This window comes from Chanodichthys erythropterus, chromosome 19 (assembly GCF_024489055.1).
Source record: "Chanodichthys erythropterus isolate Z2021 chromosome 19, ASM2448905v1, whole genome shotgun sequence".
Taxonomy (NCBI): domain Eukaryota; kingdom Metazoa; phylum Chordata; class Actinopteri; order Cypriniformes; family Xenocyprididae; genus Chanodichthys; species Chanodichthys erythropterus.
Genome location: NC_090239.1, coordinates 9,834,584 through 9,862,514, shown reverse-complemented (window position 1 = coordinate 9,862,514; position 27,931 = coordinate 9,834,584). Strand labels below are relative to the sequence as shown.

At 35.5% G+C, this 27,931-nt stretch overlaps 2 protein-coding genes across 5 annotated transcripts in view; one reads left to right on the top strand and one right to left on the bottom strand.

Moving 5' to 3' along the window:
- The window catches only part of cyth1b (cytohesin 1b), an 82,223-nt gene extending 57,801 nt beyond the window's left edge, over positions 1-24,422 (top strand). For 3 of the 4 annotated variants that reach the window (XM_067368907.1, XM_067368906.1, XM_067368908.1), the window contains exons 2-13: positions 3,282-3,364; positions 8,932-8,996; positions 12,955-13,021; positions 13,411-13,529; positions 16,952-17,032; positions 17,131-17,243; positions 18,013-18,161; positions 19,103-19,215; positions 21,709-21,787; positions 21,902-21,973; positions 22,870-23,024; positions 23,301-24,421. In XM_067368907.1, coding sequence (XP_067225008.1) covers positions 3,282-3,364; positions 8,932-8,996; positions 12,955-13,021; positions 13,411-13,529; positions 16,952-17,032; positions 17,131-17,243; positions 18,013-18,161; positions 19,103-19,215; positions 21,709-21,787; positions 21,902-21,973; positions 22,870-23,024; positions 23,301-23,379 — 1,175 coding nt within the window. In that variant the 3' untranslated portion in view covers positions 23,380-24,421. Of the gene's footprint in view, positions 1-3,281; positions 3,365-8,931; positions 8,997-12,954; positions 13,022-13,410; positions 13,530-16,951; positions 17,033-17,130; positions 17,244-18,012; positions 18,162-19,102; positions 19,216-21,708; positions 21,788-21,901; positions 21,974-22,869; positions 23,025-23,300 lie in introns of all 4 variants that reach the window. The other variant, XM_067368905.1, reaches the window with a different exon arrangement.
- Positions 24,423-25,028: 606 nt separating this feature from the next.
- LOC137007446 (CDP-diacylglycerol--glycerol-3-phosphate 3-phosphatidyltransferase, mitochondrial) overlaps positions 25,029-27,931 on the bottom strand; it is a 31,794-nt gene continuing 28,891 nt past the window's right edge. Inside the window, exon 11 of the mRNA XM_067368904.1 lies at positions 25,029-26,368. The gene's annotated coding sequence lies outside the window, so the exon portion shown is untranslated. The remainder of the gene's footprint in view (positions 26,369-27,931) is intronic.

Sequence of the window (27,931 nt, the reverse complement as noted above, 5' to 3'; positions counted from 1 at the left end):
TATAATGTTTATAATTTCTATTTCATATAAATACTGTTCTTCTGATCTTTCTATCTATCAAAAAATCCTGAAAAACATACCACTGTTTCCACAAAAATATTAAGATGTACAACTGTTTTCAACGTTGATAATAATAAGAAATGTTTCTTGAGCAGCAGCAAATCAGCATATTAGAATGATTTCTGAAGGATCATGTGACACTGAAGACTCAGCTTTGTCATCACAGGAATAAATTACATTTTAAAACACAATTTAAATTGTAGTAATATCACTGCTTTTACTGTATTTGATCAAATAAAGGCTGTCTTTGTGAGCATGAGAATTCTTTCAGAAACATTAAAAAGTCTTAATGACCCAAACTTTTAAAAAGTCCATCCATCCAAAAATTAAAATGTAGTTATCATTTCCTCACCCTCATATGGGTTTGTTATTACACAAAGGTGAGAGTTTTCTTCTTTTGGCTGAACTGTCTCTTTAAGACTGTAAGTTATCCTCCAGTAGTTCTCTGGGCTACTTTTTCCATAGATGTAAATCCATATCCAAACAAGTGATGCTCATATACATTTGGGGGAAAAATGCTTGCAATGCAAATTTAGCTTATAGTGCAGTTGGCTGTGTGTTGAAACTTCACGCAGTCCATGTGATTAATGTTTGTGACGTCTTATCCGAGTTCCTCTGAAATGATCCTCTGTGATGGATGTCCATTAATTCAGCTGCCCACACACTCCTACCTCTCCTCTCTACCTGAGCGAACTTTTCCACCTATGTGATATCGATTCCAGGATCACATGTATTGTGTAAACTCCAGCCTCACCTGAGGCGAGACTAATGGATTTCTTCTGGAGGTTGCAAATGCAATACCAATTTCTACAAAATGAGGGGGATGGGCTGCATTTTGGACAGGATTTCTGCTCACAGACTGCCTGTCAAACATCCCAGCTAGAGTTCTGCAAGGAAATACATGCAGTGCGTTGCCATGGTGGCAAACAGTCGTTCAGAAACATGGCTATCCATGTGATCGGTGAGGACAATCGGTGGGCAGGCCGTTGGTTTAGAGGAGGAAGTGTCTTTATACCCAATTGTGATGTTCTCATCAGCTAATGGTGCTGTAATCTAAGGCCCTGATGGTTTGAGAACTGTTGCTATGGTTGCAGCACGAGATAACCATGACAACCTCACTTTTATTTGACGGTGTAAATGGAACAAGGAATCAATTAGTCCACCACAGGCCACTAGTAGGGTCTCTGTAGGTCCCCTGCGGGGTCAGGCTTCCATACAGGCCACCAGGAAGGGATTTAATGAGGTCACATGAAAGGTGAGGGTCATCATATCGTATGACTGAGTGTCTTTTGTTTTTATTGGGAGGTCAGCTGATCATATGGCTAGGTGAGGTCAGGGTTGAGTTTAAGTGTCTTTGTCTTAACATACTTCTTTTTATAAGTTTTTCAGGACCAAAGGAATTTTTTTTGGTGACCTCAAATGTCCCATGTTGTTTTTAGACCCACAGATGGCTGTAATGACCTGTCTCAAAATGACATGAGGCCATTAATCTCTACTGCCAATCATGTTTCACACGTAACTGATAACAGAAATTTGTTATGCAGTGACTAATTTACTGTATATTATAAAAATTGCGTATAAGAAATGTAATAATGATGATAATCATAATCAATGTTGGGGGGTAATTCATTATAAGCAATGTGAGTTACGTAATCTGATTACTTTTTTCAAGTAACTACTAAAGTAACAGATTACTTTTAAATTTACAGCAAAATATCTGAGATTATTTTTCAAATAAGTAACGCAAGTATTATTGACTGACACCTGTCCCTTCCTCATGTTGAGAGAAATCATGAGCAAGTGCGCTGTGTAAACATGGTTATTGCAGTTCCAGACCAAATGCTAGCAAGATGTTCATTTACAAGATGTTTTTGAAGCGCTGATCATTGTAGCCGATCACAGATATATCTGTTGAGCACATGAACACAATGTCCTATCAAAGGTGTTTAAGAATCTGCTCAAAATGCTGTGGGGAAATGCTGGTATCGTCTCATTTTAAAAATTTCAGTACCAACATGGTTGATACTTTTGACAACCCTAGTCTGTGGTCTCCCACAGTTTTAAAATCAGTTAATATTTGAAAATCGTCTAGTGTATCCCAGGCCTAAGTTCATTGTATTAATATCTTAATATAATGCACAAAGATTGAAAAGCAGAGTCTTTCTCTGACTGGCAGCAGACAAACCAAGCAGAATCAGGGGGATGTTGGCCCTCAGCCCGGTATTGAACAAACTTTAGTGCTCTTGAACAAAGCACTTAAACTCAATTGCTTCAGAGAAATCTTTAGGTTTATGGATGCAAGGTTCATATAAATTATTTGTGTTCTGCAAATTCCAACATCAGACCTCTCTAGAGTGCATCAGAACTGCTGAGCAGAATGGCTTTTTTCCTGATGGTCTTTGGCTGGTTTGCCAAGTTTGGGAATCAGCAGAGACCTGGCAATATATTATATCAATATCTGGGTCATGTTATGACAGTATTGCATTTTTAAAAATGTTTAGTACATAGTTATTGAAAACTGTAATATATTGCAATATTTCATACTGACATGTTTCTTTTCATCTGAATTAGACTTCAGTGCTTTGTGCACTGAATTTCTTTGTTAATAATAGAAATAAAATAGAAAATATTAATATATAAATATAATACATTATATAATATGTGAAAAATGTAACTAAAACATTAGTTCTTTGTGTGAGAGTATCGACACTAGTTAATATTTTAGTTTTTCCCCTAATCTATTTGGCAAATATAGACTGAAACGGCTTAAGCTAGTTTGCGTGATGTTGTCCTGGCTGGCCACTACAAATTCTTTGAAATGGCTTTTAGCTTAAGGGAAAAGCATTTAATGAAATGAACAACTTTTTGTTTTGCTCTGAGAACGTCCTGATGTTCTCGGTCAGAGGCCCATATCAACAACGCTGCTGTGCTTTTCTAGTTATTGATTGCTGAATTGGTTTGTGTCTCAAAGGCAGTGCTTTACCTCAGGCAATTTACTTCTTTTCTCCTGCTCTTTTTTCCCTTAATGTTGTACACCCCCACCCCCCTTTTTACATAATTTCTGTTTCTCTGAAAATATTTTGATAGCCCATGTAACCTCTTAGAAATGTACAAAAATGTTTGAGTCAGGAGACCGCAGCTTGACCGTTTGCATATTTGTGTTTGTTCGTGTTTGTACATCTGAATGCTCATTGTTTGCTTTTGTTTTTTTCCAAACAAAGTACCGGACGACCTGACGCCAGAGGAGAAACAGGAGCTGGAGAACATTAGGAGACGTAAACAGGAGCTGCTTGAGGACATACAGGTAATATCTTCAGATAATTTCACTGAAGCTGCCAGTTTCTTTTGCATCCATAGCCAGTATTATTGTAGTTTTGAGTGAGTTTGCTCTTTTAGCTGCCCGATGTTTCATTAATTACACTAATTAATATGACCATATCAACTTTATGCCCTTCTATCCTCTTCTCTCTTGGCCCTGGAATGAGGTGGACCTGTAGAGAATAGAATGGGATGACCCTGGCTGTACAGTTTTAGTGTACAGGATTGATGGGATGTCCCACCCTGGGATATAGACTGTAACAGCTGTGTCGTGAAGAGGGGGGGTGGGGGGTGGGTATGTTTTGGAGCAGATGGTGCAAGCCAAGTCCAGCAAATTCAATTATGCTGATTCTATTACGCAATTGGAATGTCAACCATTAATGCCCCTCCTGCCAAACACTGTCCCCTTCGTCTCTTAAATGACTTAATCAATCATGTAAATCTTCAAATGAAGTTTGGTGGCATATCTTTGGCATTCATCTTTGCCACTAACTGCCAGTTCCATTCCAGTGTCCCGCTATTTCCTGATTGCCCTTGAACAGCATGAATGCCATCAGCAGAGGAACAATCTCTCTCTGTTAGAATAGTCATATCTTTACTTTTCTTAAATTAGACTTGTATTTATTTTTTTATTTTAATGTGGGTTTTTTTTTTTTTCATAGAAATTTAGTTGTATGTTTTATGTAAGCAATAAGGTACTCCAGGCTGTGCTGTATCGTGAATAAGTCACAGCTGAAGGGCCTAACTCAGCCGTGACTTATTCACGATACAGCACAGCCTGGAGTACCTTATTTCTTTTATAAATAGTTATCACACAATACAGATATTAAAGCCAAAAATATGTATCAATTCAACTTTCATGTAGTAAACTTTCACTAAAAGCATTCCTTCCGCCGGAAAAAATAGTCCCTGACCGTGAACAGCAACAGAAGCTACATTATTACGATGGTGACAAACACTGTCTTTATGAGTGATTCAGTCAGTAGCGAAGACTTTTACATTGAAAAGACTGAATTGTTGTGAACACGGAACAAGACGCAACTGACAAATGCTTTGACTAGCGCTGTCAGTCATGGAAAACCCCTTAACTGTTGAAAGGACAAGATAATACATCAGACATTTAAACAGATATTTTATTATGAACATAGGACTGACTGACCTGAAGGAAAATGCTAAATCTGAATGCAGGTAATAAACTCGCTCACTCAATCTTTTTCTCAGAATACTCTCTGCATAATACAGTAAGAGTCAATGAACAAGATCAACTGAGAACAAACAGTTTACGTTGCTAAGAGTGGTTGCTAAGGGTGTTGTGTAGTAATACACAGAACCGTTGGGTGAAGCGGTCATAGCTGTGTTTTATTGACCAATCAGAATCAAGGACAGGAACTAACCATTTTATAAAACCAAGCACGATAGCATTCTTGATTCTGACAACATCTTAATTTTTGCTTAGTCTACTACATTTATGCACACTAGTGTTCAAAAGTTTAGGGTCTATACATTTTTTTAAAAATATATATATTTTTGAAAAAAAAAGGCTGTGAAAAGGCAGTTTTTTTTATTATTAATATTATTATTATGATACTTTAAAGCTTTCAGTATTTAAAGCTGCACTCTGTACAGAGCATTTGAGGGGCCATAACAGTAAAAGCTCAGCTTTATGAATTTTTTATTTCATTGTTGAAAAATATCTGTGCCTGGCTGAGTAGGATTCCTGGGAGTGTCATGATGAATCTGAAGCAGAGGATTTGTCTTTGTCTTACTCTCTATATGTGTGGAGAGACACAGTAAAAGATGAGTTAACTGGAGCGTTATAAGACCCCAGTCTCCCCTTCACATGAACTGAGGTTGTGATGGGTCATGATCAGAGAGAACTGATTGAATCAGTTTAATATAGCAGACCACCGCCTCTAGACACTCTTACACTCTTAATGAAGGAGCCATGTGATGTTGCCCACCAGCAGACCCTCCCTCTGACCTGGAAGACACAAGTCTTCCTTCGGGCAGTGGGGCGGTACAGCATTCACGATGGTTCACCATACCAAGATTTCAGTAGTCAGTACCAGTGAAATTTCATGGTTTTTGATACCAATGCAAAAACGAGTATGCTGTTGAGCACAGACATTGGAGTATTTCTCCAAATGTCCTTGCTTTTTTTGTTATTGTTCAGTATATACACTTTCTCTCACACACCAAGTCATGGTCTGATCTGAATCAGGTCAGCTCTGTAGTATTATTAGTCCTCTCAAGTGAAACAGACTAGACAGAACTTTAGGTTTCATGTATAAGTAAACATCTGTCATTTCCCAGAGTGCTTCTGATTTTCACTACAATAACCAGTGAATTTGAAAATCGATGCTAGGCTCTCTGAACTAAATGGTTTTTGTTCACGCTCACTGAACCAGCAGTGTTCAGACATTCAGCAGATCCAATCTGGCTCTGTCTTTAGTGTTTGGCGCTATGTGCCGCGGCCCCTAAAGGCCTTGTGCGGTTATCGATGATGCTGTCGTCTATGTCAGTCCAATTAGGGTTAGCCGGAGCTGATCGATGCTGTGTGTGTGATAGCACGTCTCTGGATTTTTAGGTGGTCTGAAGTTTGCAGCTCCAGAGATTGGAGAAATATTGGCTGAAATAAGGGTAAAAGCAGTGGTTAGAAATAGTAGTGCTTTGTTATTTTCTGTTCATGGCATTTGCATTTATTTGAGGTGTTAAAAAATTCTTTTCCTAATACAGTTTGGCTCCGTTAAAAGCTCTCTCTCTCTCTCTATATATATATATATATTATATATATATATATATATATATATATATATATATATATATATATATATATATATATATATATATATATACAGTTATGGAAAAAAATAAGAGACCGCTTAACATTGATTTCTGAACTTGGAGTGGTCTCTTAATTTTTTCCATAGCTATATATATATATATATATATATATATATATATATATATATATATATATATATATATATATATATATATATATATATATATATATATATATATATATATATATTATATTATATTATATTTATTATATTATATTATATTATATTATATTATATATATAAATATTATTGACTGTACTAAAGCATAAAAATACCATAATACTGTAGGGTGAATTCAGTTTGATTGGGACACTTTTTCAAGTAGTCTCTATGAAAAAAAAAATGTCCCAATCACCCTGAATTCACCCCAATGTTTGCAGAGACGTAGGAAACATAATAAGTTCAAATACTTGTTTTTCTGAAAAACAATGTATCAGCCAGTTATTCTACTTTGAAGTGTGTTCCTTGTTGAATATTTAGTAAATTAAACCACAAGGGTTGGGAGATGTGTATAACTTTGTGTCTATAAAAATCTGAAGTGATAATTTGGTATAAATTTCATAAACTAAATAGAAATTTAGTTATTAACCAAATAGTCCCAGGTGTCCTCCTTGATACCAGTGGGACAATTGCTCATGCAATATTTGTCTAATGGAGATGAAGTGCTCGATTAAAGTGACTGAAATGCCACGCTCAACCTCTCTGTCTCCATAGAGTCATGCCGGACAGTCCTGGTACACTCTCAGTCCGGCTGGAAAATTCTGGATGTTGCCAGGAGACAAAGGAAGACATTAAATGCAATGCATAAGGATAAAATGAATGGAAAAGTGTGGGCTGACTTGTAGTGTTTGTTTACATGTTACCTTTATATGGCAGCTGTTGCCTAGCAACATTCGGATAGAACATCATTATCATGACCACTTTAATCCATCTTTGTGCCCACAGACATCTTTCCTGCTCTGAGTTGGAGTTCAGAGAAACTTAGTCAGATTCAATGGATGGATTATTTGTTTTGACTTTCCATCTCTGGAGACATTTTTAGACTTTTTACATGATTCAAACATGCCCTATTTTGCACCCCTTCACAGATGTGTGGTGAACCAGATTAATAACATGATTTCTTCATCTCCAGATTCTTCCTCAATCCTTTTGGATTGTCCTCTCTATAACTCAGTGATTTCTTTAAAGGAATAGTTCACCCAAAACTGAAAGAAATTGTCATTATTTACTAAACCTTGTGTTGTTCCAAACCTGTAAGACATTCCTTTATCTTCTAAACACAAATTAAGATATTTTAAGTGAAATCTGAGAGATTTCTGTCCCTCCATTGACATTCTACGCAATTACCACTTTGTCGCTTCAAAAAGTTCATAAAGAAATCTTAAAACTATTCTATATGAATTGAGCAGTTTAGTCTAAAATTTCTAAAGAAACGGACACGAGACACATGAGAATGAATCTCATTGCTTCTCGCACATCAAGCAAACATGCTTGAACTTTGTGAGTAGATTGTATATATGTGAATAAAAGCCTAAATTCAGTCTGTTCATCATATGAATTGAGCGGTTTATTCCAAATTTTCTGAAGAGACACCGCTTTATATGGATTAGCTTTACCATCCCTTTATGAACTTTTTGAAGTGTCAAAGTGGTAGTTTAACATCATTGCTTTATGGAGCACCAAGAGCACTTGTCTGGGTCAGGCATTTAAGGCTATATAGTCCTATAGTGAGGTTTCGGGTCATGCACACACTAATGTATAGCGAAGGAAGGTCAGATGTTAAAAGCATACTTACTTGACCTTTCCAGGTGCTATAGCTTGAGAGGGATGAAGTGTTAATACAGAATGCATCGAAAGGGCAAGTGTGTGTGTGTGTGTGTGTGTGTGCACGTAACCTTGGTGGATTGGTAATATGAGTCTTATTGATCTGTGCCAGAGCTTCTTCAGGAAGATGGATTACTGAGAGTGTTATGACACACACACTGTCTATTCACTCTTACAGTCTTGCATGTGGAGAGTACAGTATACTTCACTTTATATAAACCAAATAAAAGAAAAAAATGTACAGTGATATGTCGTCTCACCTGCATTCAAAACACTGCTCCCATTAGAAATTAATTTGTTGTTAAACAGACTTTTGCTTCAATTAGGTAAATATTCATTTAAATATTAACAAAATAAATTAAAACACTGGTGAGAATTTTGTTATTTTTCAAGTTAATGAAGTAAACAATTAAAGAAGAAAGAAACAAATTACAAAAGCAATAGAACAGGCATAATAACGGTTGGAATTACTTAATAAAAAGATTCAGAAAATATTATATTTACAATATATAGGTAGATATAGATAGATTGATGCTCTCTCTCTCTCTCTCACACACACACACACACACACACACTCACACTCTTGCTCATATTCCCTCTTGATCTCTTTGTCATCTTTCACCTCTCTCCCCCTTCCCTTCCCCCTAACAAACGCTACTTCATCTTGATATCTAATGCAGGTGTCAAACTGTGCCATGATTGAATGTTTCATACTCTTGATAATCATATTAGATATTTATGATCCTCTGTGTTCATTTTATTAGATTCAGGGCTCTCCATCACTTCCTGTGGCAGGCTGACTTTAAGAGGGCCGTCAGAGGGCACCTTCAATTCTCCTTTAACTCAACCATGTTTTCCTTTTCTCTTTTTTTTTTTTTTATAGCGGCTCAAGGATGAGATAGCAAAGGTGACGAATGAGATCGAAAGTCTTGGCTCCACTCAAGAAAGGTAAGATGGGTGATTTTATTTTTATTTTTTTAGTAGAGTCAACGTTAAATCAAAATGGATTTCTTTTCTTTTTTTTTTTCTTTTCTGATGGATATAATCCATTTGCCATTTTTCTGATTAAAGTTCCTGTTTCACTTGGAAATATATTACATTATAGAAGCAAAATGGCTTGCGAAAGCTGGTTTGATTACTCTAAAGGAAATATCTGCCTTCAACTGGTGTTTGCTATCTGATTCTAGCATATTTACACACACAAACATGCATTCTCCATTTACTCCAGTGCCCTGTTTGAATATTTAATAACAGTGCCCCCTGTGGGAGTGGAGGCTGGTGAATTATGTACGTCTGTTTTGGTAAGAGGGGGTGCAGTTCGTGTAAATTGACTGAAATGTGTTCTGGACATTGCAAGAATGTCGAAACAGTGCATTATGGTCATACTGTGTGATCAGTGTGTTTCCTTTATAAAGGAAAGTAATTTCAAACAGGATGTATCCTAATGTTTTAATGCATTTTGATGGACCGTTCACACAGAACATGTTTTTGTATTCTGCAGCGTCTTGCACAACATGCTGTCCTAAAAACGTGGCACTAAATTAAGAGTTCAACTTTTAAAGTCTGCAGGAAACTGAAGCTGCAATATCATGTTCTTCCCTTTTGTGATGTAAAACGGCTTTTTGAACAAGAAAAAATGTAGGGCGGCACTTGGGAATTAATTTGATCATTGGATCGTTGTCATTTGCTATTGCTGTGATCTCATGTGAGTGACTGGTTGCCCCACCCTCGCGCCAGTAAACATGTCATCAGAGAAAAGATGTAATTTCAAGAGGAAGTTATTAAAGATTATGAGGGCACATGAATTAAAAAAACATAATTTTGAGCATGGATAAATCATTTGTAATCTGTACTGGTCCTACCTATATGGAAAGTACGCAAATTGCGTTGGGCCCCTGAACCACCAGGAGGCCCCCTTGCTCTCAAAGATGATTTAATGACTATGGATGCGATTTAATAGAATTTTAGTTTCAGTTTTGATTTTGGCTTCCAACAATTATGAAAACAGGGCTGTCGCCCTTCCTACATCCAAATCAGTCATATCATGTAACATAACTTTCGTAATATACAGTCTCCTGTTGGACGTGCTCGAAACTTAAAAAAAAAAAAGAAAAAAGGCGGCTTTCTGTGTGTCTAGGACCAGCACTGTTTATAATAAATACCGCAATATTCTTTTCTTTTCTAGTTATATTTATGGGTCATTTGTGCCTTTATTTGGAGAGGACAGTAGAGAGCAGACAGGACCTCGAGACGGGAATCGAACAGTGAACCTGGTCGCCGTGAACACATTTGCGTCATATGTTGGCGCACTAACCACTAGGCTATCGGCGCAGACAATACAGCAATATTCAATAAAAAACAAGAATGGACAATTTTGATTTCACGGTGACTTTAAAAATACGTGCATTTTTTTTCCTCCATTCCGTGCCCTCGTTTTCAATGCAAAAATGCATTCTGTGTGAATGGCCTCTGAATCTCTCACTGCAGTGACCTATATTCCCAGACTAAACAAAATTGCTCTCAGAATATACATCAAACTGAATCAGCCTATCAGGCCCATTCATTATACATGACGCGTGATCCCACTGGGATCCCACCGAACACTTCACAGAACTGCCCACTTTGATTCACATGAGAGCCATTTGGATGGAAGAAAGCCATTTTCAGAAAGCATTCCACTCCTTTTATGAAATTCTTCTGTCGTTCTTTGTTCCTCCTCCACCTTAAGTGATGTCATGTGGCCACAATGGATGGTACAGTAGTGTGTGGCCCCTTTTATAGGCTGTGGCTTTTAACTTTACATGTCACACCACCATCCAAGAGTGCATTTGGCTGAGTGGATATTAAATGGTTAGTTCACCCAAAAATTTAAATTTTGTCATTAATTACTCACCCTCATGTCATTCCAAACCTGTAAGACGTTTGTTCATCATCTTCGGAACATAAATTAAAACAGAAAGCTACTAAAGACATTGTTAAAATAGTTCATGTGTCTACAGTGGTTCAACCTTAATTTTATGAAGCGACGATAATACTTTTTGTTTGCAAAAACAAAACAAAAATTAAAGCTGCAAGCAGCGATGAAAGGGCCCTCGCACCCGGGCTCACCGCCACCTTTTGGCCTTAGGAAAACAGTGAACAGTGGGCATCATGCATGTAAGCGAGTGAATACAGGAGAATTATGCCAAAGTCATTTCGAAATGCCACACTTCCTGCTGTCAACAGATGGCGCTTTGACCGTAACTGAATATTGTTGATGTTGATGTCTTCAGGCCAGGACTTTTATCGAACATGTGAAGTTTGGAGCAGATCGGACATTTCAGCCTGAGTTACAACAACTTCCTGTTTCTTTAGTGGCGTTAATCGCATAAATTAGCACTCAGCCAAGTGTTGCATGATTTAACGTGTTTCTAGCATGTTTGGTACTTCGTGGCATAATGAAATTTGAATCTGGTAGTGAATTACAGTGTAAAGCATGCCATTTCCTGTTGCCAGCAGGTGGCGCTATGGCTAACTGAATATTGGCATATAGATGTCTTTAGGCTAGGACTCTTATCACACATGTGAAGTTTGGGGCAGATCAGACATAGTATGCCTGAGTTACAGCAGCTTCATCGTTCATGGCGAAACATCAGAATTTGTCAGGCCGCCACAGACGCGCCCTTCAGCGAAAGCTCAAGATCTTTGACATTTATCATCGCTAAGGTCTTAAGATTAGACTGATAACATTTGCTGTTGATCTGGTTAAATCTCCATGAGGAGTTAATCACAGTGTAAAACATGTCATTTTATGATTGTAACTGAATATTGTTATGAAGATGTCTTCAGGTCAGGACTCTAATAAAACATGTGAAGTTTGGGGCAGATCCGACATTGTTTGTCTGAGTTTCAACAACTTCCTTTTTCATGGTGAAACATCAGACTTTGTCAGGCCGCCACGGACACGGCCTTCAGCGAAAACTCTAGATCTTCGCAATTTAACGTCACAAAGGCCTTTAGATTAGACTGACCAAATATGATGTTGATCTGATTAAAGCTCTAGGAGGAGTTCATTAAAGTACGACGTCTGGAAATGGCAAAAACTGCACACATTTTGCAACGAAAATTCAAAATATCTGACTTCTTGTTGGTTTTCAGATTTCACTCCAAGAGACTTTTTTGTAGGTATTGGGCTGTTAGATGTGTGTACCAAATTTCATACCTGTACATGAAACGTAGTGTCAGGGGCACTTCGTTGTAATTTTTTAGGTGGCGCTATCGAGCCATTTTGCCACACTTAATTCTGAAAACCATATCAGACGTAAATTTTCACCACTTCTGATGCGTGTGCAAAGTTTCATGAGTTTTTGAGAACGTTTAGGCCCTCAAAAATGCGATTCATTTTGGAGAAGAAGAATAATTGGCTGAGCAATTCCAGTAGGGTCCTCACACCATCGGTGCTCGGGCCCTAATAACTACTTTATTCAACAATATCTTCTATTATGTCATTCTCCTACTCTGTTTATGTTCAGCGGTTCCCTGTTCTGACTCATTCTCGTCACATCATAACATTAAGGTTGAACCACTGCAGTCATGTTGACTATTTTAACAATGTCTTTAGTACCTTTCTGGACCTTGAAATTGGTGGTTAAATTTTTGTCTATGGAGGAGTCAGATACCTCTTAGATTTAATTTGTGTTCCGAAGATGAACAAAGGTCTTACGGGTTTGGATTGACATGAGGGTGAGTAATTAATGACAGAATTTTTGGGTGAACTAATCCTTTAATGGTGTCATTATGAGGCTCTTGACAGGTGTGTGAGTTTTAGGTGTTGTAAAACTCCATTCCCAAAGTTTTAGCTTTAGATTACAACTGTCGAAAGAACCTGCTCAGCATTAACAAAACGCTCGTCTTTCTGTGTTTACAGAATAAACATGCAGCGGAGTAAACAGATTGCTATGGGCCGCAAGAAATTTAACATGGATCCCAAAAAGGTAAACAAGCATTGGAGTGTAATGCATGAAGCCTCTATTGAAATATTTTGACGTTTTCTAAATCATAGAGATTCCCTGATATGCTTTGACAAAGAAAAAGATCCCCATTATATAAAATGCATTGCCATTTTGCATTTTTAAAACCTTTGATCTTGTGTGGGCGCACAAATTATCATAATCACACACGATTTGTCGCCAAGCATCACGCAACCACACCATTTCCAATTCATTTCCATAGATCCAGCAGAATCCAAACTCATAGGCTAAAGTTCAGAGAGCTGGAAAAGAGTAAAGGAAAGAGATTTTTAATGTACTTTAACAACAGGAAACTGCAATTATAATGCATGCATATAGGAAGTTCTTTATGCTGAATGTTGTGTTTTTCTCAGGGTATTCAGTTCCTCATAGAGAATGAACTGCTGAAGAACACTTGTGAAAGCATTGCTCAATTCCTCTACAAGGGTGAGGGCCTCAACAAGACAGCCATCGGAGATTATCTGGGTGAAAGGTAAGAACAAGTACTTCTGCTGATGGGTTCTGCACTAAAATTGTTGCTAGTCCATAAAGACGATTTAAAAAAAAAAATAAATTAGGAAAGGAATGAATACTTTTATTCAGCAAGGATGCATTAAATCAATCAAAACTGACAGACATTTATCATGTTACAAAAGATTTCTATTTTAAATAAATGTTTTTCTTTTAAACCTTCTATTCATCAAAGAATCCTGAAAAAAATGTCTCACAGTTTCCACAAAATTATTAAGCAACACAACTGTTTTCAACATTGATAATATGAAATATTTTTTTTGAGTGCCAAATCAGCATATTAAAATGATTTCTCAAGGATCATGTGACACTGAAGACTGGAGTAATGATGCTGAAAATTCAGCTTTGCCATCACAGGAATAAATTACATTTTAAATATATTTATTATATTATATAAAATTTTACAATATTACTGTTTTTACTGTATTTTTGATCAAATAAATGAAGCCTTTGTGAGCATAAGAGACTTTCAAAAACATCAAAACAATCTTACTGACTACAAACGTTTAAATGATAGTATAATTGTTTTCTGCGTTATCATCAATCAAAAATTCTGATTTAAAACTGTACAAATATTTCATGCTATGTTTCTGTCTCTTTCAAACAAATTGATTGCTTTACATATTGGTCAGACTGCCTCTTCCTGTCTAAGTGGGTGTTTCTTGACCAGAATAAGCTGCATTGTGGACCAGACTTTTAGTCAAAGTTCTGGCTATGCAAGACTACGTGCAACCTACATGGCCTTTAAAGGCCTTCACGTTCTTTCAAACATAATTTACCATTGAGCATAACTAGGTTAGTGGGAGTTAAACAGATTTTGGCTTTATTAAAGTTCTGAATTTGCTATATCTAGAATCAGAGCTCAAGGGAGGATGACATCACCGATCATGAGCTGATCCTCACTGACGGTAGTACAGTCTGTCAAAGGCCATTATCTACTGCATCAAGATGGCCTGTGCCCATATGAAAGTGCTGTTTAGCATTAAGGGTCAGCTTACACATTTATTGATGGACTGAAATTCAATGTCAGTGCCAGGCCATCAGGGACTTGTCAGAGCAGGAAGGAAAGGTATATAGTTTGCGTGTGTCTGCGTGGGGAGGATTATTTTCCTCCCTCAGTGTAATTATAGATATGCACCATTGCACTAAAATTAAAGGGATAGTTCACCCAAAAATGAACATTCTGCCATTTCACTCATCCTCATTTCATGAATAATGATTATAGAATTTTCCTTTTTGGGTGAACTAAAGTTTTCTCAGTACCAAAACTAAACTTGTATTCAGATTGTGAATGGGTGATAAACATTTAGAAAGTAAGAGAAGAGCCTCCCTTTGTAATCACTGAGAAAAAAAAGAGAAAAAGAGCTGTCTTAAAGGTGCCCTAGAATTATTTTTCATAAGATGTAATATAAGTCTAAGGTGTCCCCTGAATGTGTCTGTGAAGTTTCAGCTTAAAATACCCCATAAATTTTTTTTATTAATTTTTTTTAACTGCCTATTTTGGGGCATCATTAACTATTTAAATCTCGCGCTCCACGCCCCAAGAGCTCGCGACTCTATAATACAGTGCATAAACAAAGTTCACACAGCTAATATAACCCTCAAAATGGATCTTTACAAATTGTTTATCATGCATGCATCTCATGTGAGTATAGTATTTATTTGGGTGTTTACATTTGATTCTGAATGAGTTTGAGACTATGCTCCGTGGCTAATGGCTAAAGCTAACATTACACACTGTTGGAGAGATTTATAAGGAATTAAGTTGTTTATGAATTATACAGACTGCAAGTGTTTAATAATGAAAATAGCGACGGCTCTCTCTGTGAATACAGTAAGAAATGATGGTAACTTTAACCACATTTAACAGTACATTAGCAACATGTTAATGAAACATTTAGAAAGACAATTCACAAATATCACTAAAAATATCATGATATCATGAATCATGTCAGTTATTATTGCTCCATCTGCCATTTTTCACTATTGTCCTTGCTTGCTTACCTAGTCTGATGATTCAGCTGTGCACAGATCCAGAGGTTAATACATACTGCCTTGTGTAATGCCTTGAACATGGGCTGGCATATGCAAATATTGGGGGCGTACATATTAATGATCCTGACTGTTACGTAACAGTCGGTGTTATGTTGAGATTCGCCTGTTCTTCGGAGGTCTTTTAAACAAATGAGATTTACATAAGAAGGAGGAAACAATGGAGTTTGAGACTCACTGTATGTCATTTCCATGTACTGAAGTCTTGTTATTCAGCTATGCAGAGGTAAATTCAATTTTCAATTCTATGGCACCTTTAATTGTTCAATGAATTTTATTTACATTGTGTTTACACTTTGTTGCTTATAATGAAAATATTCAAGAGCGTGCGACTAGTGTTGAACAAAACAAAACCATGTGCGATTTCAGCAGTGTTTAGCAGACTCTGGCTAACTTACTGACTAGCACCTCTGATAGGCCATTGCATTCATGCACTCAACAGATATGATTGTGGTTGGCTACAATGCTAGTAAAAACGCGCTGTAAATAGAAACCTTTGACGCTCCAGGAGCGCACAAACAAACAAGAACGAGAGCGTTTGAAAGCAGCGTCCATCAGTAGGTAACTAATGCTTCTACCGTCAACTTTTTTCCGGTACATTTGACAACCCTAGGGTAAACTATTCCTTTGATTTAAGAGAAAATTACTTTTTTATTTTTGTTGTTGTTGTATTTTTTACATAACTAATCATCTGTCTTGTACGCTGTTTTCGCTCTCATTCCAATATTCTTTAATCAGTCAATAACACTCTTCCTCCAAATGCACACCCGCATAAACGCAAACGCATTATTTTCAATAGAAAATCAATAGTGAATCCCGGGATCATCGCTGAAGTGTGGTTACTGCAGTGCAGAGCTGGATGAAGGAGTGTAAGATTATAGAGCTTAATGGACAGACCCCCAAAGTGGGTTAATGCATTCACAGCTCATTGATATTATCGACATGCCCCATTTCCTCGTTGAAAAAAGGGCTAGTTACACACGGACGGTAATCCCCGCCGTAATCCCCCTGTGGGATTTAATGCACATTGGAGACGTCTGAGAGGAGGATCACAGCCGTAATTCTGTGAACACCGCATGTTGTACAACAGTAGACATGTTTTTCAGTGGCACATCTGCCTTTTCATCACAAATTTCTGTAATTAATTTAGCTCAAATGTCTCATGAAACTTATTAACACCATTCTTTTGCTGCCTTGTCTGCACTGGTATTTCCTGAAGGAAATACAAATCTGGTTGTATCATTTCTCCAGCTGTCACTGTAACATCATTGCTGTTGATCTAATCTAAGAATGAATCTCCTGTTGATTTTCTTCTTTCTGTCTCATTTCCAGGGATGATTTTAATATTCAGGTTCTTCATGCCTTTGTGGAGCTTCATGAATTTACAGACCTCAACTTGGTTCAGGCACTCAGGTGACAAAATATAGATCAAACTTTAGCAAATTTATTTGATATTCTCATGTCATTTTGATCTAATTAATTGAATTAATTTCTTCCCATGCTCCATGCAGACAGTTCTTATGGAGTTTCCGGTTACCAGGTGAAGCTCAGAAAATTGATCGAATGATGGAGGCTTTTGCTCAGCGTTACTGTCAATGCAATCCTGGTGTCTTTCAATCCACAGGTGTGTGTGTGTGTGTGTGTGATTGTTTTGCAATAGGGTTGTAACAATATCAAAAATACCTGTGAGATTTCATAATTTTCAATACCAAAGCAAAAACTAATATGATGTTTTGTTTATATAATATTATTATTGCAGTCCCTCTGCAATTTCCCTTCACCCACACCTACTCGTACACGTCTTGGGCTCTCTTCATAAATATCCCATGCTCTTAGCCATGCTAATATGCATGTAAAGAGCACCGCTGAAGTAGAACACTTCCATGCCGCCTACATGTTGCTCCGCAAAGTGGCTTCACATGGCTCGTCTTGACCACTTTGCTACATTTTGGGGGGACAATTCAAAGTTGAATGTAAATATTCTCCTTGGTTGCAAAGAAGGTCTGGCAACAACCATGTCTTTCATCATTTCATATGCTAAATATAAATTTGAGTGGTGCTGTGGGTGTTTATGAATGTATTCATAAACTTTTTATGGCCTGTGAGAGGATTAGAAATGCAAGCAACATTTGGTTAAGCACTATTTGGACGTTAATTGTTTCTCTACATGATGTCCGTACAAGAAAATTAGCATAGCTCCTTTGTGGATGTCCGTTAATGCAGTACATTTGGGCCAGTTCCTCCATGTAAACTCAGATTATGATTCAGAATATAACTCAAACAAGTCTGGTGTTTGTCACAAATCAACAACTGAGAATTTTGTCGTGGGTGATGGTGATAGAAAAAACTAATTTTTAAATTTTTAATGGTGATGTTTCTCAATTTTCTTGCAGATACATGTTACGTGCTTTCATTCGCAATCATCATGTTGAACACAAGTCTGCACAACCCTAATGTGAAAGACAAGCCATCTGCAGAGCGATTCATAGGCATGAACAGAGGCATCAATGATGGAGGAGATCTGCCAGAAGACCTGCTCAGGGTCCGTGTTCCACACAGGATTGTATTTGAATATATATGAAGAGTTCAGATGCAAAATCCGCTAAATGATGGCACCTACATCAAAAATGAAATAATGATATTGATAGTGCTCTCTGCACATAGTATACGTTCATCAAAATACTTTCGCTTCAAATCCGCTCAATCCTAGCAAATTCCGCTTTGTTGGCAGAAACCGCTAAACGGCACTTCCTTTGTCAGCCAAAGCCTCCAAGTCCACAGAAGAAGAAGTCGAAAGATGCGAATCGAATCATATGATTTCAAGATGAATGACAGTGTGTATGAGCTGGCTTTCAATTGCTGAGCTGCATGTATAGCCCATCGTTACAGTGTCTATGACAGGATTTCACGAGTAGACACAAGTAAACACAAGTGTTCTTTTTGCTGCTGTAAAACTGACAAAAATGGATGTTTTACGATGTTTTGTTGTCTAAAGAGGTGGACTTTTTGGTGGAGGTGGGGTTTTTGAAAAAAAAAAAGCACATATGGACTTGGCTGGTTTTGCAGTCAAATTTGTTAAATGCCAATGAATTTACTAAAGTGACATTTTTGAAAATAAGGCATTTTAATAACTGACTAATAACCTTTTCATTGCCATTAAAGTGAAATTAAACAAAAATAAAATAAAAAAATGCTATTTTTAAAAGAAAACGTGTCAGACAGACTTGGAGGTTTTTGCATCTGAATATATATATTATTTATATATATTTATTTATATTTATATATTTATTTATTTATATTTATATATATTTATTTATATATATATATATATATATATATATATATATAAAATCTGCTTGTTTGAGTGATTTATTGACAGATTTCAGCCATTTATTTTTTCAATATATTTTTTTTATTCAAATTTATGGTAGTAGTGCTGAAGTTGTGCTTTTTGAAGTACAAAAACTTAAAACATTCCTGCAGAACCTGTACGAGAGCATTAAGAATGAGCCCTTCAAGATACCCGAAGACGACGGCAACGACCTCACACACACGTTCTTTAACCCAGACCGTGAGGGCTGGCTGCTAAAACTGGGTAAGTGTTTGTCTGTTCGGAAGATAAAGAAATAGATCTGAAAGTTAACAGGCCCTAAATTTTTTGCTCATACCCCAGTGTCTCATGTACTTCAAAAGTAGATGTATTTTATTTAATCAGAGCTGTGAATTGATAGTCTTACATTGTGTAATGTAATAGCCAAGAAGCATGGGGCCAAATGCTTTATATTCCAAAGCTAATCTGAAATAGCTGATACAACCTCCTTATTTATTCGCATGCTGCTCATATTTCAGCTCAGCCTGGATTTTACACCAGGCTGACACACACAAGTGTTTTATTACAGCCTTTTGTTACAATATTTTTCAGATTTTCATGGTTAATTTCATTGTTTTCTTTCTTCCACATTTGTTTATGGTTTGATGTTGTCTTTCTTCAGGAGGTATGTACTGGTTTTCTTAGCTAGCCCATTAAGCCCATTAATGCTTCCAGGTGCTTTGCGCTTTCATTTACTCTTTTTTTGTTTGTCTTTTTTTTTAATTATTATTATTTATTTATTTAACAGATATTTCATTCCATCAAAATGAAATTTGCCTCATTTGAGTTTAAACTGGTGTGGTTTCGCTGCGCTGTTGTGCCGTGCTCACGATGGGCTTGCGATGTTTGTGAGACTCTCAGCCAGCTTTCTCCATCTTCTTGGAGATCAACTTGTCTATTAAACATTAAATGTCTATTGGTCTCTACTGCTCCCATGTGGTCAGTTGAAGTACTGCCTGCTCTGCAGCCTTTACATGCTGTTGTGTGAATGCTACATGCTGCATACACATGCAAGAAATAACAACAGGGATAGCACAGGAATTACAGGAGATGATTTAGACTAAGTAGAGCTGATATAATACTATGATATTCATGCAGTGTATAATTGCATGCAATATGATTTGAAGTGAGAATAAAAATAGAAAGTCATGGTGGTTGTGTAGTTGATTAGTGAGATTTTAGTTTTGTTTTATTCTTTTAAGTTTTTTTGTTATTATATTTTATTTTTTAGGTTTGATTAACACTACTTTTTATATATATATTTATTTATTTTATTTTTTTGTTATCCTCACTTTTAAGTTTATTATAATAATAATTTTTTTAGTGGTTTGATTAACACTACTTTTTACGGAAGAGGATTAGGGCCAAGCAATAATAAAAAATAAAACCATCTCGAGATTAAAGTTGTTAAATTTCGAGAAAAAAGTCGAAATGAAATGTTGAGAATAAAGTCGTTAAATTACAAGAAAAAAATCATTAAATTTTGAGAGAAAAAAGTCGAGATAAAATGTTGAGAATAAAGTCATTAAATTACGAGAACAAATTCGTTAAATTATGGAAAAATTTTTGTTAAATTTCAAGAAAAAAGTCGAGATAAAATGTTGAGAATAAAGTCATTAAATTATGAGAAAAAAGTCGTTAAATTGTGAGAACAAATTCGTAATTTAACAACTTTTTTCTCATAATTTAATGACTTTATTCTCAACATTTTATCTCGACTTTCTCATAATTTAACGAATTTGTTCTCGTAATTTATCGTCTTTTTTCTCAAAATGTAACGACTTTATTCTCAACATTTTATCGAGTTTTTTCTCGAAATTTAACATTTTTTTTCTCGAAATTTAACGACTTTATTCTCAACATTTTATCGACTTTTTTCTCGAAATGTAACAACTTTAATCTCGATGGTTTTATTATTATTGCTTGGCCCTAATCGTCTTCCGTAACTTTTTATATTTTTATATTTTATTTTCATATTTTTTATGCTTAATTTTTATTATTATTATAATTATTACACTGTACTTTTTTATATTTTATTTTTATATTTTTTTTCTTATCCTCACTTTTAAGTTTATAATAATAATAATTATTATTTTTATTAGTGGTTTGATTAACACTACTTTTTATATTTTTATATATATTTTTTTATTTTCATATTTTTGGTTTTATGCTTTTAAGTTTTATTATTATAATTGATAATAATTATTCCTTTTATTATTCTTCTGATTATCATCAGTTTAAGAATTGAATACAAACTATTCTAAAGAAATGGTTTACTCAAATTTTAAAAATATTGTCATTTAGTTACTGACAGCATCTATGAGTGTACTATCTTTTTAATGACTTCTATTGTAGATCTCTGGTCGTTAGTGAAGTTAGATCTCATAGACCAACCATGTGCCTCAGAGAAGAAAGCCTAGCATTCATTCTTACATTGTGAGATTATTTTATATAAGGCTCATTCGATAACACATTCTCTTACTAATGTGGTCACTAACACCTTAAGCTTGTGCCTGATTCAGTGGTTTTGGGCTAACTGGTATTTTTGATGAGGCTTCAAGCTATTTCAGCTGTCCATCTGCTAATGTGAGTTCCCATACACGTGTCTGTCTGCTGTGCCTCAGTCCTCACCTTGCCTCGTGTCTCTGCCGCTCATTACAATTATTCTTTACTCATACAGACCTCAGCGACGGCATTCTTAATATACTGTCTGATCCACAGGTGGACGGGTGAAGACCTGGAAGAGGAGATGGTTCATCTTGACGGACAACTGTCTGTATTATTTTGAATACACCACTGTACGTAAACCTGCTTTAGTGAAGTTAGATGATTGAATGATCCAGTGCTAATATAACTCATCCGTTGTGTTTTCCTGTGGTCACATGTGTTTCCTCCTCTGCATCTGTTTCCAGGATAAAGAGCCGAGAGGGATCATTCCTCTGGAAAATCTCAGTATTAGGGAAGTGGATGACTCCAAAAAGCCAGTAAGCTTTCACTCGCTTTCCCATCTATATTCCATCATGTTTTGTTCTTTTTTTTCTTCTTTTTTTTTTCATGGTGAGTCATGGTGAGTTGAGTAGTTGATTAGTGAGGCTGACTAGTGTTAGATTTAATTTTTTACTTTGTATGATTTTTATCCTTACTTTTAAGTTTATTATTATTATTATCATCATTATCATTAATTGTATTTATTTATTTATCTTTATAACGTGTTATAAAAGTGGTTTGATTAGCATGCTGTGCTTTTATTTTTTTATATTTTTATTTTCCCCTTTTAAGTTTCCTTGTTATTTCTATTATTTATTTTATTTTATTTATTTTTGTATATTTTTATTTATTTACTTTTATTTGTTATTTTTTAAAATATTGAAAAAAATATTTAGTTTGTTTAATCCATTCTTTTAAATTGTTGTTGGTATTATTTTTATTATTATACATTTATATATATATATATTAGCATAAATTTGATTTGCATGTTGTGCTTTTATTTTTTTGTATTTTGTTTTTTTCTTATATTCCTTTTAAATTCCCTTTTAGGATGACAATAATAATAAAAATAATAATAATTATTATTATTATTTATATAAGTAATAATTATATTTTTATAAATAATAAAATACTATTCATTCCTTCATTCGTTAATTCACTGTTCTTTCTTTTCATCCGATCATCCCCTTGTGGGCCCCCTGGATCTCTATCTAGATGATTTTGATAATGTGGGTGGTAGTCATTAGCACAAAGGTTACGCTAAAAATCTCTCTCACACATTGGCGCTATTGTTCTTGTAACCTCGGTTTGCTCCAGGAAAATATCCGTGTGATAAATGTTCCACAAGTTCCTCTGGAGAAAAGCCTCTTCTAAAGTAGCTCTCTTTACACAGAATTGCTTTGAGCTCTTCATCCCAGACAACAAGGATCAGGTCATCAAAGCATGTAAGACTGAAGCAGATGGACGGGTTGTGGAAGGAAACCACACATTCTACCGCATCTCAGCGCCAACGACAGAGGAGAAAGACGAGTGGATCAAAAGCATCAAGTAAGTCCTCCTCTCATCTTGCCCTGACAGAATTTGTAATATGCACAGGGTTATCATTTCGACACAGATTGGACCTAAACCCAGCTGCAAGTAAAATTCACAGGGCCTGATATAACACTGATATAAAGGAATGTTGGGAGTAATTCTCATGATGTGCATGTGATAGCAAAAATATAGTTATTATGCTAATTATTATAATGGTTTGTAATGGTGGAAATTTCCTAGATAGCTCAGTAGTGAGCAGGCTATTTATGTTCCCTTTGTCGTTCTCTCCAGGGCTGCCATAAGCAGGGACCCTTTCTATGAGATGCTTGCTGCCAGGAAGAAGAAAGCATCATCTTTGAAGAGACAGTAGAACTACTCAAGGCCGCATGGATCTCTGCTTCAAGGCCGTAAAAAGGATGTTTAGACATGGATCTGGAATAGGGGTGAATTATAAACTGAAGCCATAACGCTGGATTTGAGCGATTTTTATCTCAGGAATGACCTTGAGTTTTGAAGGTTGTCAGTGCAGTTGGTTTTCTGGGAAGTTGTCTGACATTTATACGTTTAATTCTCACGAACGAACATTATCGTGTCCTCACGTACATCATCATCTCGAATCAGCAGGTCTGACTGAATGTGGCATCTTATTGTCCTTTTCTAAGCTTGCTGAAGACATGACCGTTCCTCTTTGTGCTTTGATACATATAAAATGCTAATTGTGCACCTATTTTTACATTGCTATGTACTGTAAATATCTGGGAGGGTTTTGGCCTTTTGTTGGAGACTATCTGGCTGTTTTTCTAATAATTTCTGATCTGCTGTCATATTTATATTTTTGTTGTAGTTTTTGTTGGCTAGACATTTTTCACATTTTGCCAAAGTTTGTCTTTCAGTCCTACTCCATGTTATACAGTCCTAACACCTGAAGTTGAGTGCTTCTGATTCATGAAATGAAAATATATTTTTATTTCAATGCTGTTTATTTAACCTAAACAGTTTTATTTAAAATATCAGTACATTATTCACTTGTCTCATAGGTGGCCTTGAAAGACTGAAATCCAGAAACATTTCAGTAAGTTTGGTTTGTTTATGGAACAATGTCAAAATTAAACTACTGACTTAAGAGTTTATTTTTTACTATGTTTTGTATTTTACCACCTTAATTGTATTGGTTAAATTAACACATGAAAGACTCCCCCATAAAACACAACTCTTTTTTGCTTTATATGCACTGATAATTGAGAGAAAAACTCTTAAATGCTAATTTATCAATGCTGTAAATATTTAAACATAGGTTGTTTTATTTTTTGTCAAAATATACTTTGTGCAAAAGTAAACGGTGAAGAAAAGGTTTAAACCTTTCAAGCTTATTTCACCATTGCTATGTAATCTTGTGCTTACAATAAAAAAGTTTGAGATTTACAAACAAGTTTTTTATTTGGACAAATAATTTTTATTTCTCGATGCCTTTTAATTTGTGTGGTTTCTTTAAGGGGGAATTCACTGCTGGCAAAATGGGCTTTCAATAAAACTTTGCTGCCTATGCACTAGAAAGCTTTTTTTTCAGTGCTACCTGACTAGAGAAAACAGGAAAAAAAGCTGTTGTCTTCCCTTTTGCCGAACAGGAAAACTTCCAACACCCATAGTGCACGGGGCATGCTGCCTCCAAGGCCACTCGCACCAGTCTGCTTTGGATACACTTGCCAGAGTGAAATACCACCTTGCTTTAGTAGGAAATACTTCTTAGCAAACTTTTAGTCATAAGCTACAGCCAGGAGCTGTCAAAAAAAACTTGAATTTCTTTGTCCAGGTAACCTGGAGAACAAGTAAGCATTGTTCATTTACATATACTATCGACGCTGTAACAATTCTAAAGTTGTCGGTATGGACATTTACTAAAAACAAATGACGTTATTTGAACAACCAGGAAAAATAAGGTCACGCATCTGTATTTCACATCAAATAACTCTCAACCATGACTGTTTAAGCCTTTTATTCTTAAAAACAATTTATACAGTGACCAAAAACACTGTGCCTTCATATAGTACAGAATGTTTTTGTCCATTTCGTAAGTTCTTGTGCGTTGCATAACGTGGCTTTAAGGCCTCATCTTACTCGGGTAGCATGTCTGTAAGAGATGGGACCGTTCAAAAACATGTTTCTAGTCGCTCTCAAACTAGCGATTGTGACATTGAGACCAGATGATTTTTCTTTTTACTGGATTTAAATAAGTTAATGAACCTAACAAGCAAACGCTCTTGCTTCATGCACATTGGAATCAAGATTAATGCAACTTCGCAAACCAACTCTGAAACAATACTGCAATATTCCCTTTAAACAAGTAACCCTGAACATGCTACAAATGAATGCAAAGGTACTCCAATCCATCCCATGCTTATCGTGTAAAGGTTTGTGTAAATATTAAAGCCTGGTCAGGATTTGACGCTCTCCTAAAACATCTTCTGTAGTAATATTCTCAGTAGCAGTAATCATGTATAACTAGTGAGCACTGGAGAGTTAAACAGGTAGTTCACTTAAAAATGAACTTAAGATACTTGTACCTCATGTCATTTTAAACCTAAATGACTTTCTTGAGTGGAATACTAAAATCTCTCTTAATACATCAATAGTGAATGTTGTCCTTTTGTGTTCACACAGATTGGGAAAGTCATGAGTACGTGGGTAAATGATTTATTAATGATAAATTAATTTTTATTTTTAAGGCACTCAGCCTTGATGGTTTGCACTGGTTTCAGGTAGTAGATGTTGAACAGTTTGAGAAATATGGATATTTTCATCTGAGGTAACTAAGGGTTGCTGAAATGTGTATGAATCAAACTGCATCTCTTTGCATTCCCAAGATCAACTTATTGACCTTATTAATGAAATCAATATTACTGAACTACTGCTATTTTCAGCCAAAATAACGTAGTAAAAATAAACAATGGAAAGGAAGTAGAAATGGAAAGGGTTTTTGTTAAACAGCATCTTATTAAAAGTGACAAAATACAAAAAAAAATTAAATTAACTAAAATATGTACATATAAATGTTAGAAACACATCAAACTGATGGCCAAATGTTCATATCTGCCATATGTACAGTACATATCCATCACACTGGGAGTAAATCATTTGTTCTGGTTTTACATGCATTTTCTCCTAATAATGTGGTTGCTAGAGCAGAATGAATGTTATTAAAAATCATAACACACAGCAGATTATTTGAGTGGTCATCACTGGCTGGGACGCTTGCTGAGGCCCACAATGCCAGTCATCTTCAAAACCATCTGTATCCAAGAAACCATCGATATTTGCAAACGCCTTGTGTACAAATCACACATATGTATTCCCAACTCCATCTGGAAAAAACAAAAAACAGGTGATCTTGAGTAAAAAACTGCAATATTATTACTAAATTTTGATTTTAATATATTTTAAAACGTGATTTATTCCAGTGATAACCACTGAATTTTAGCAGCCATTACTTGATATTTTATCATGATGACTTTTTAGGATTCTTCCATGTATGAAAAAGAATTGAGGTATTGATTTCTTTCTTTTTTTTTCTTTTTTTGAAATCTTACTGAACCTAAACTTTTGAACTGTAGTGTACATGAAAACACCTACATAATGTAAAAGTTAGATTTTTACATTCTATGATTAATTCTATAACCTGTATCATTCGTTAAATTACGAACCTGTTCTCATAATTTATGACTTTTTTCTCGTAATTTAACGAGTTTATTCTCAACATTTTATTTTGACTTTTTTCTTGAAATGTAACAACTTTGATCTCGATATGTTTTTTTGTTTTTTATTATTGCTTGGCCCTAATCCTCTTCCGTACATGTCAGTAGCACAGGTTACACATCATTTTTTAGTATTCTGTATAAGAAGTAATAGTGATGCTTACCTTGAAAAACACCACTATTAAAAAAATACCCTTTCTCTGGATTAACTGTAATGTACTTGAATAATCACTAGAGGGCAGAGTGAGCACTACAGTAGAAACTAAAGGATCAACTACAGTCAAACCTACTTATTAGACTGCAAACCATAATTTGCGGTTTTATTAATATTACATTAAGTCTAATGTAAAGTATAATAACTTTATATTTTGAGATTATATATTGAGAAGCTCATTGTATTTGCAGTGACTGTAAATTTCTAAAGGCCCTTTTTCCAGAAGTGTGACTAAGTTACTAACCATGATGACAAAAATTCAAAACAAGATAGCACAGGAATTCTTCCTGGAAAGTGACACCTCCACTTTTCTGAACTGATTTTGAAATAAAATCTCCATAATTCTGTAGAATGGATTTCAACATTGCCAAGAACACCCCCAAGCACTTTAAAGTCAGCTGGATTCTGATAGGCTGTCAATATTTTTATTGTTCAGCAGCTGGAAAAATCATTCTGAAAAAGATTCTGCCAATTTAGATTCTCTGTGTGGTTATCGTTATAGCTGTGGTGTAAACTTCAATATTCTCATAGAATAAGGATGATTATTAAAACTTTATTGTCATCGTTATAGTTAATGTCTTTGGTGTATAAGACCAGTTGGATCAAGTCCCTTCAAATATTACTTAAAATAATAAAAAGCTAGTTCTGAGAAAAGCTCCAGTACTACTTTGTGTTTGCTTGTTGGATTAGACAACAAAATATCAATTTTTTTAAAAACATTTTTAAGTGACTTAAGTGTTCAAATAATATTTTTCGGCCATTTAACACTCATAATAATAGCAAATTAGCATAAATATTTAATTAAAAATGCAATTCTACTGTGCTTTGTGCTTATTCTGTGTGGGCTGCTAAAGATACACGCTAGAGGTCTTTCAGGTTTGTTTGAGTTTTCATATTTACTTGCAGACGGCCTCATTTTGTTAATACCAAAGGCTCAAAGGGAACATTATCTTAAATCC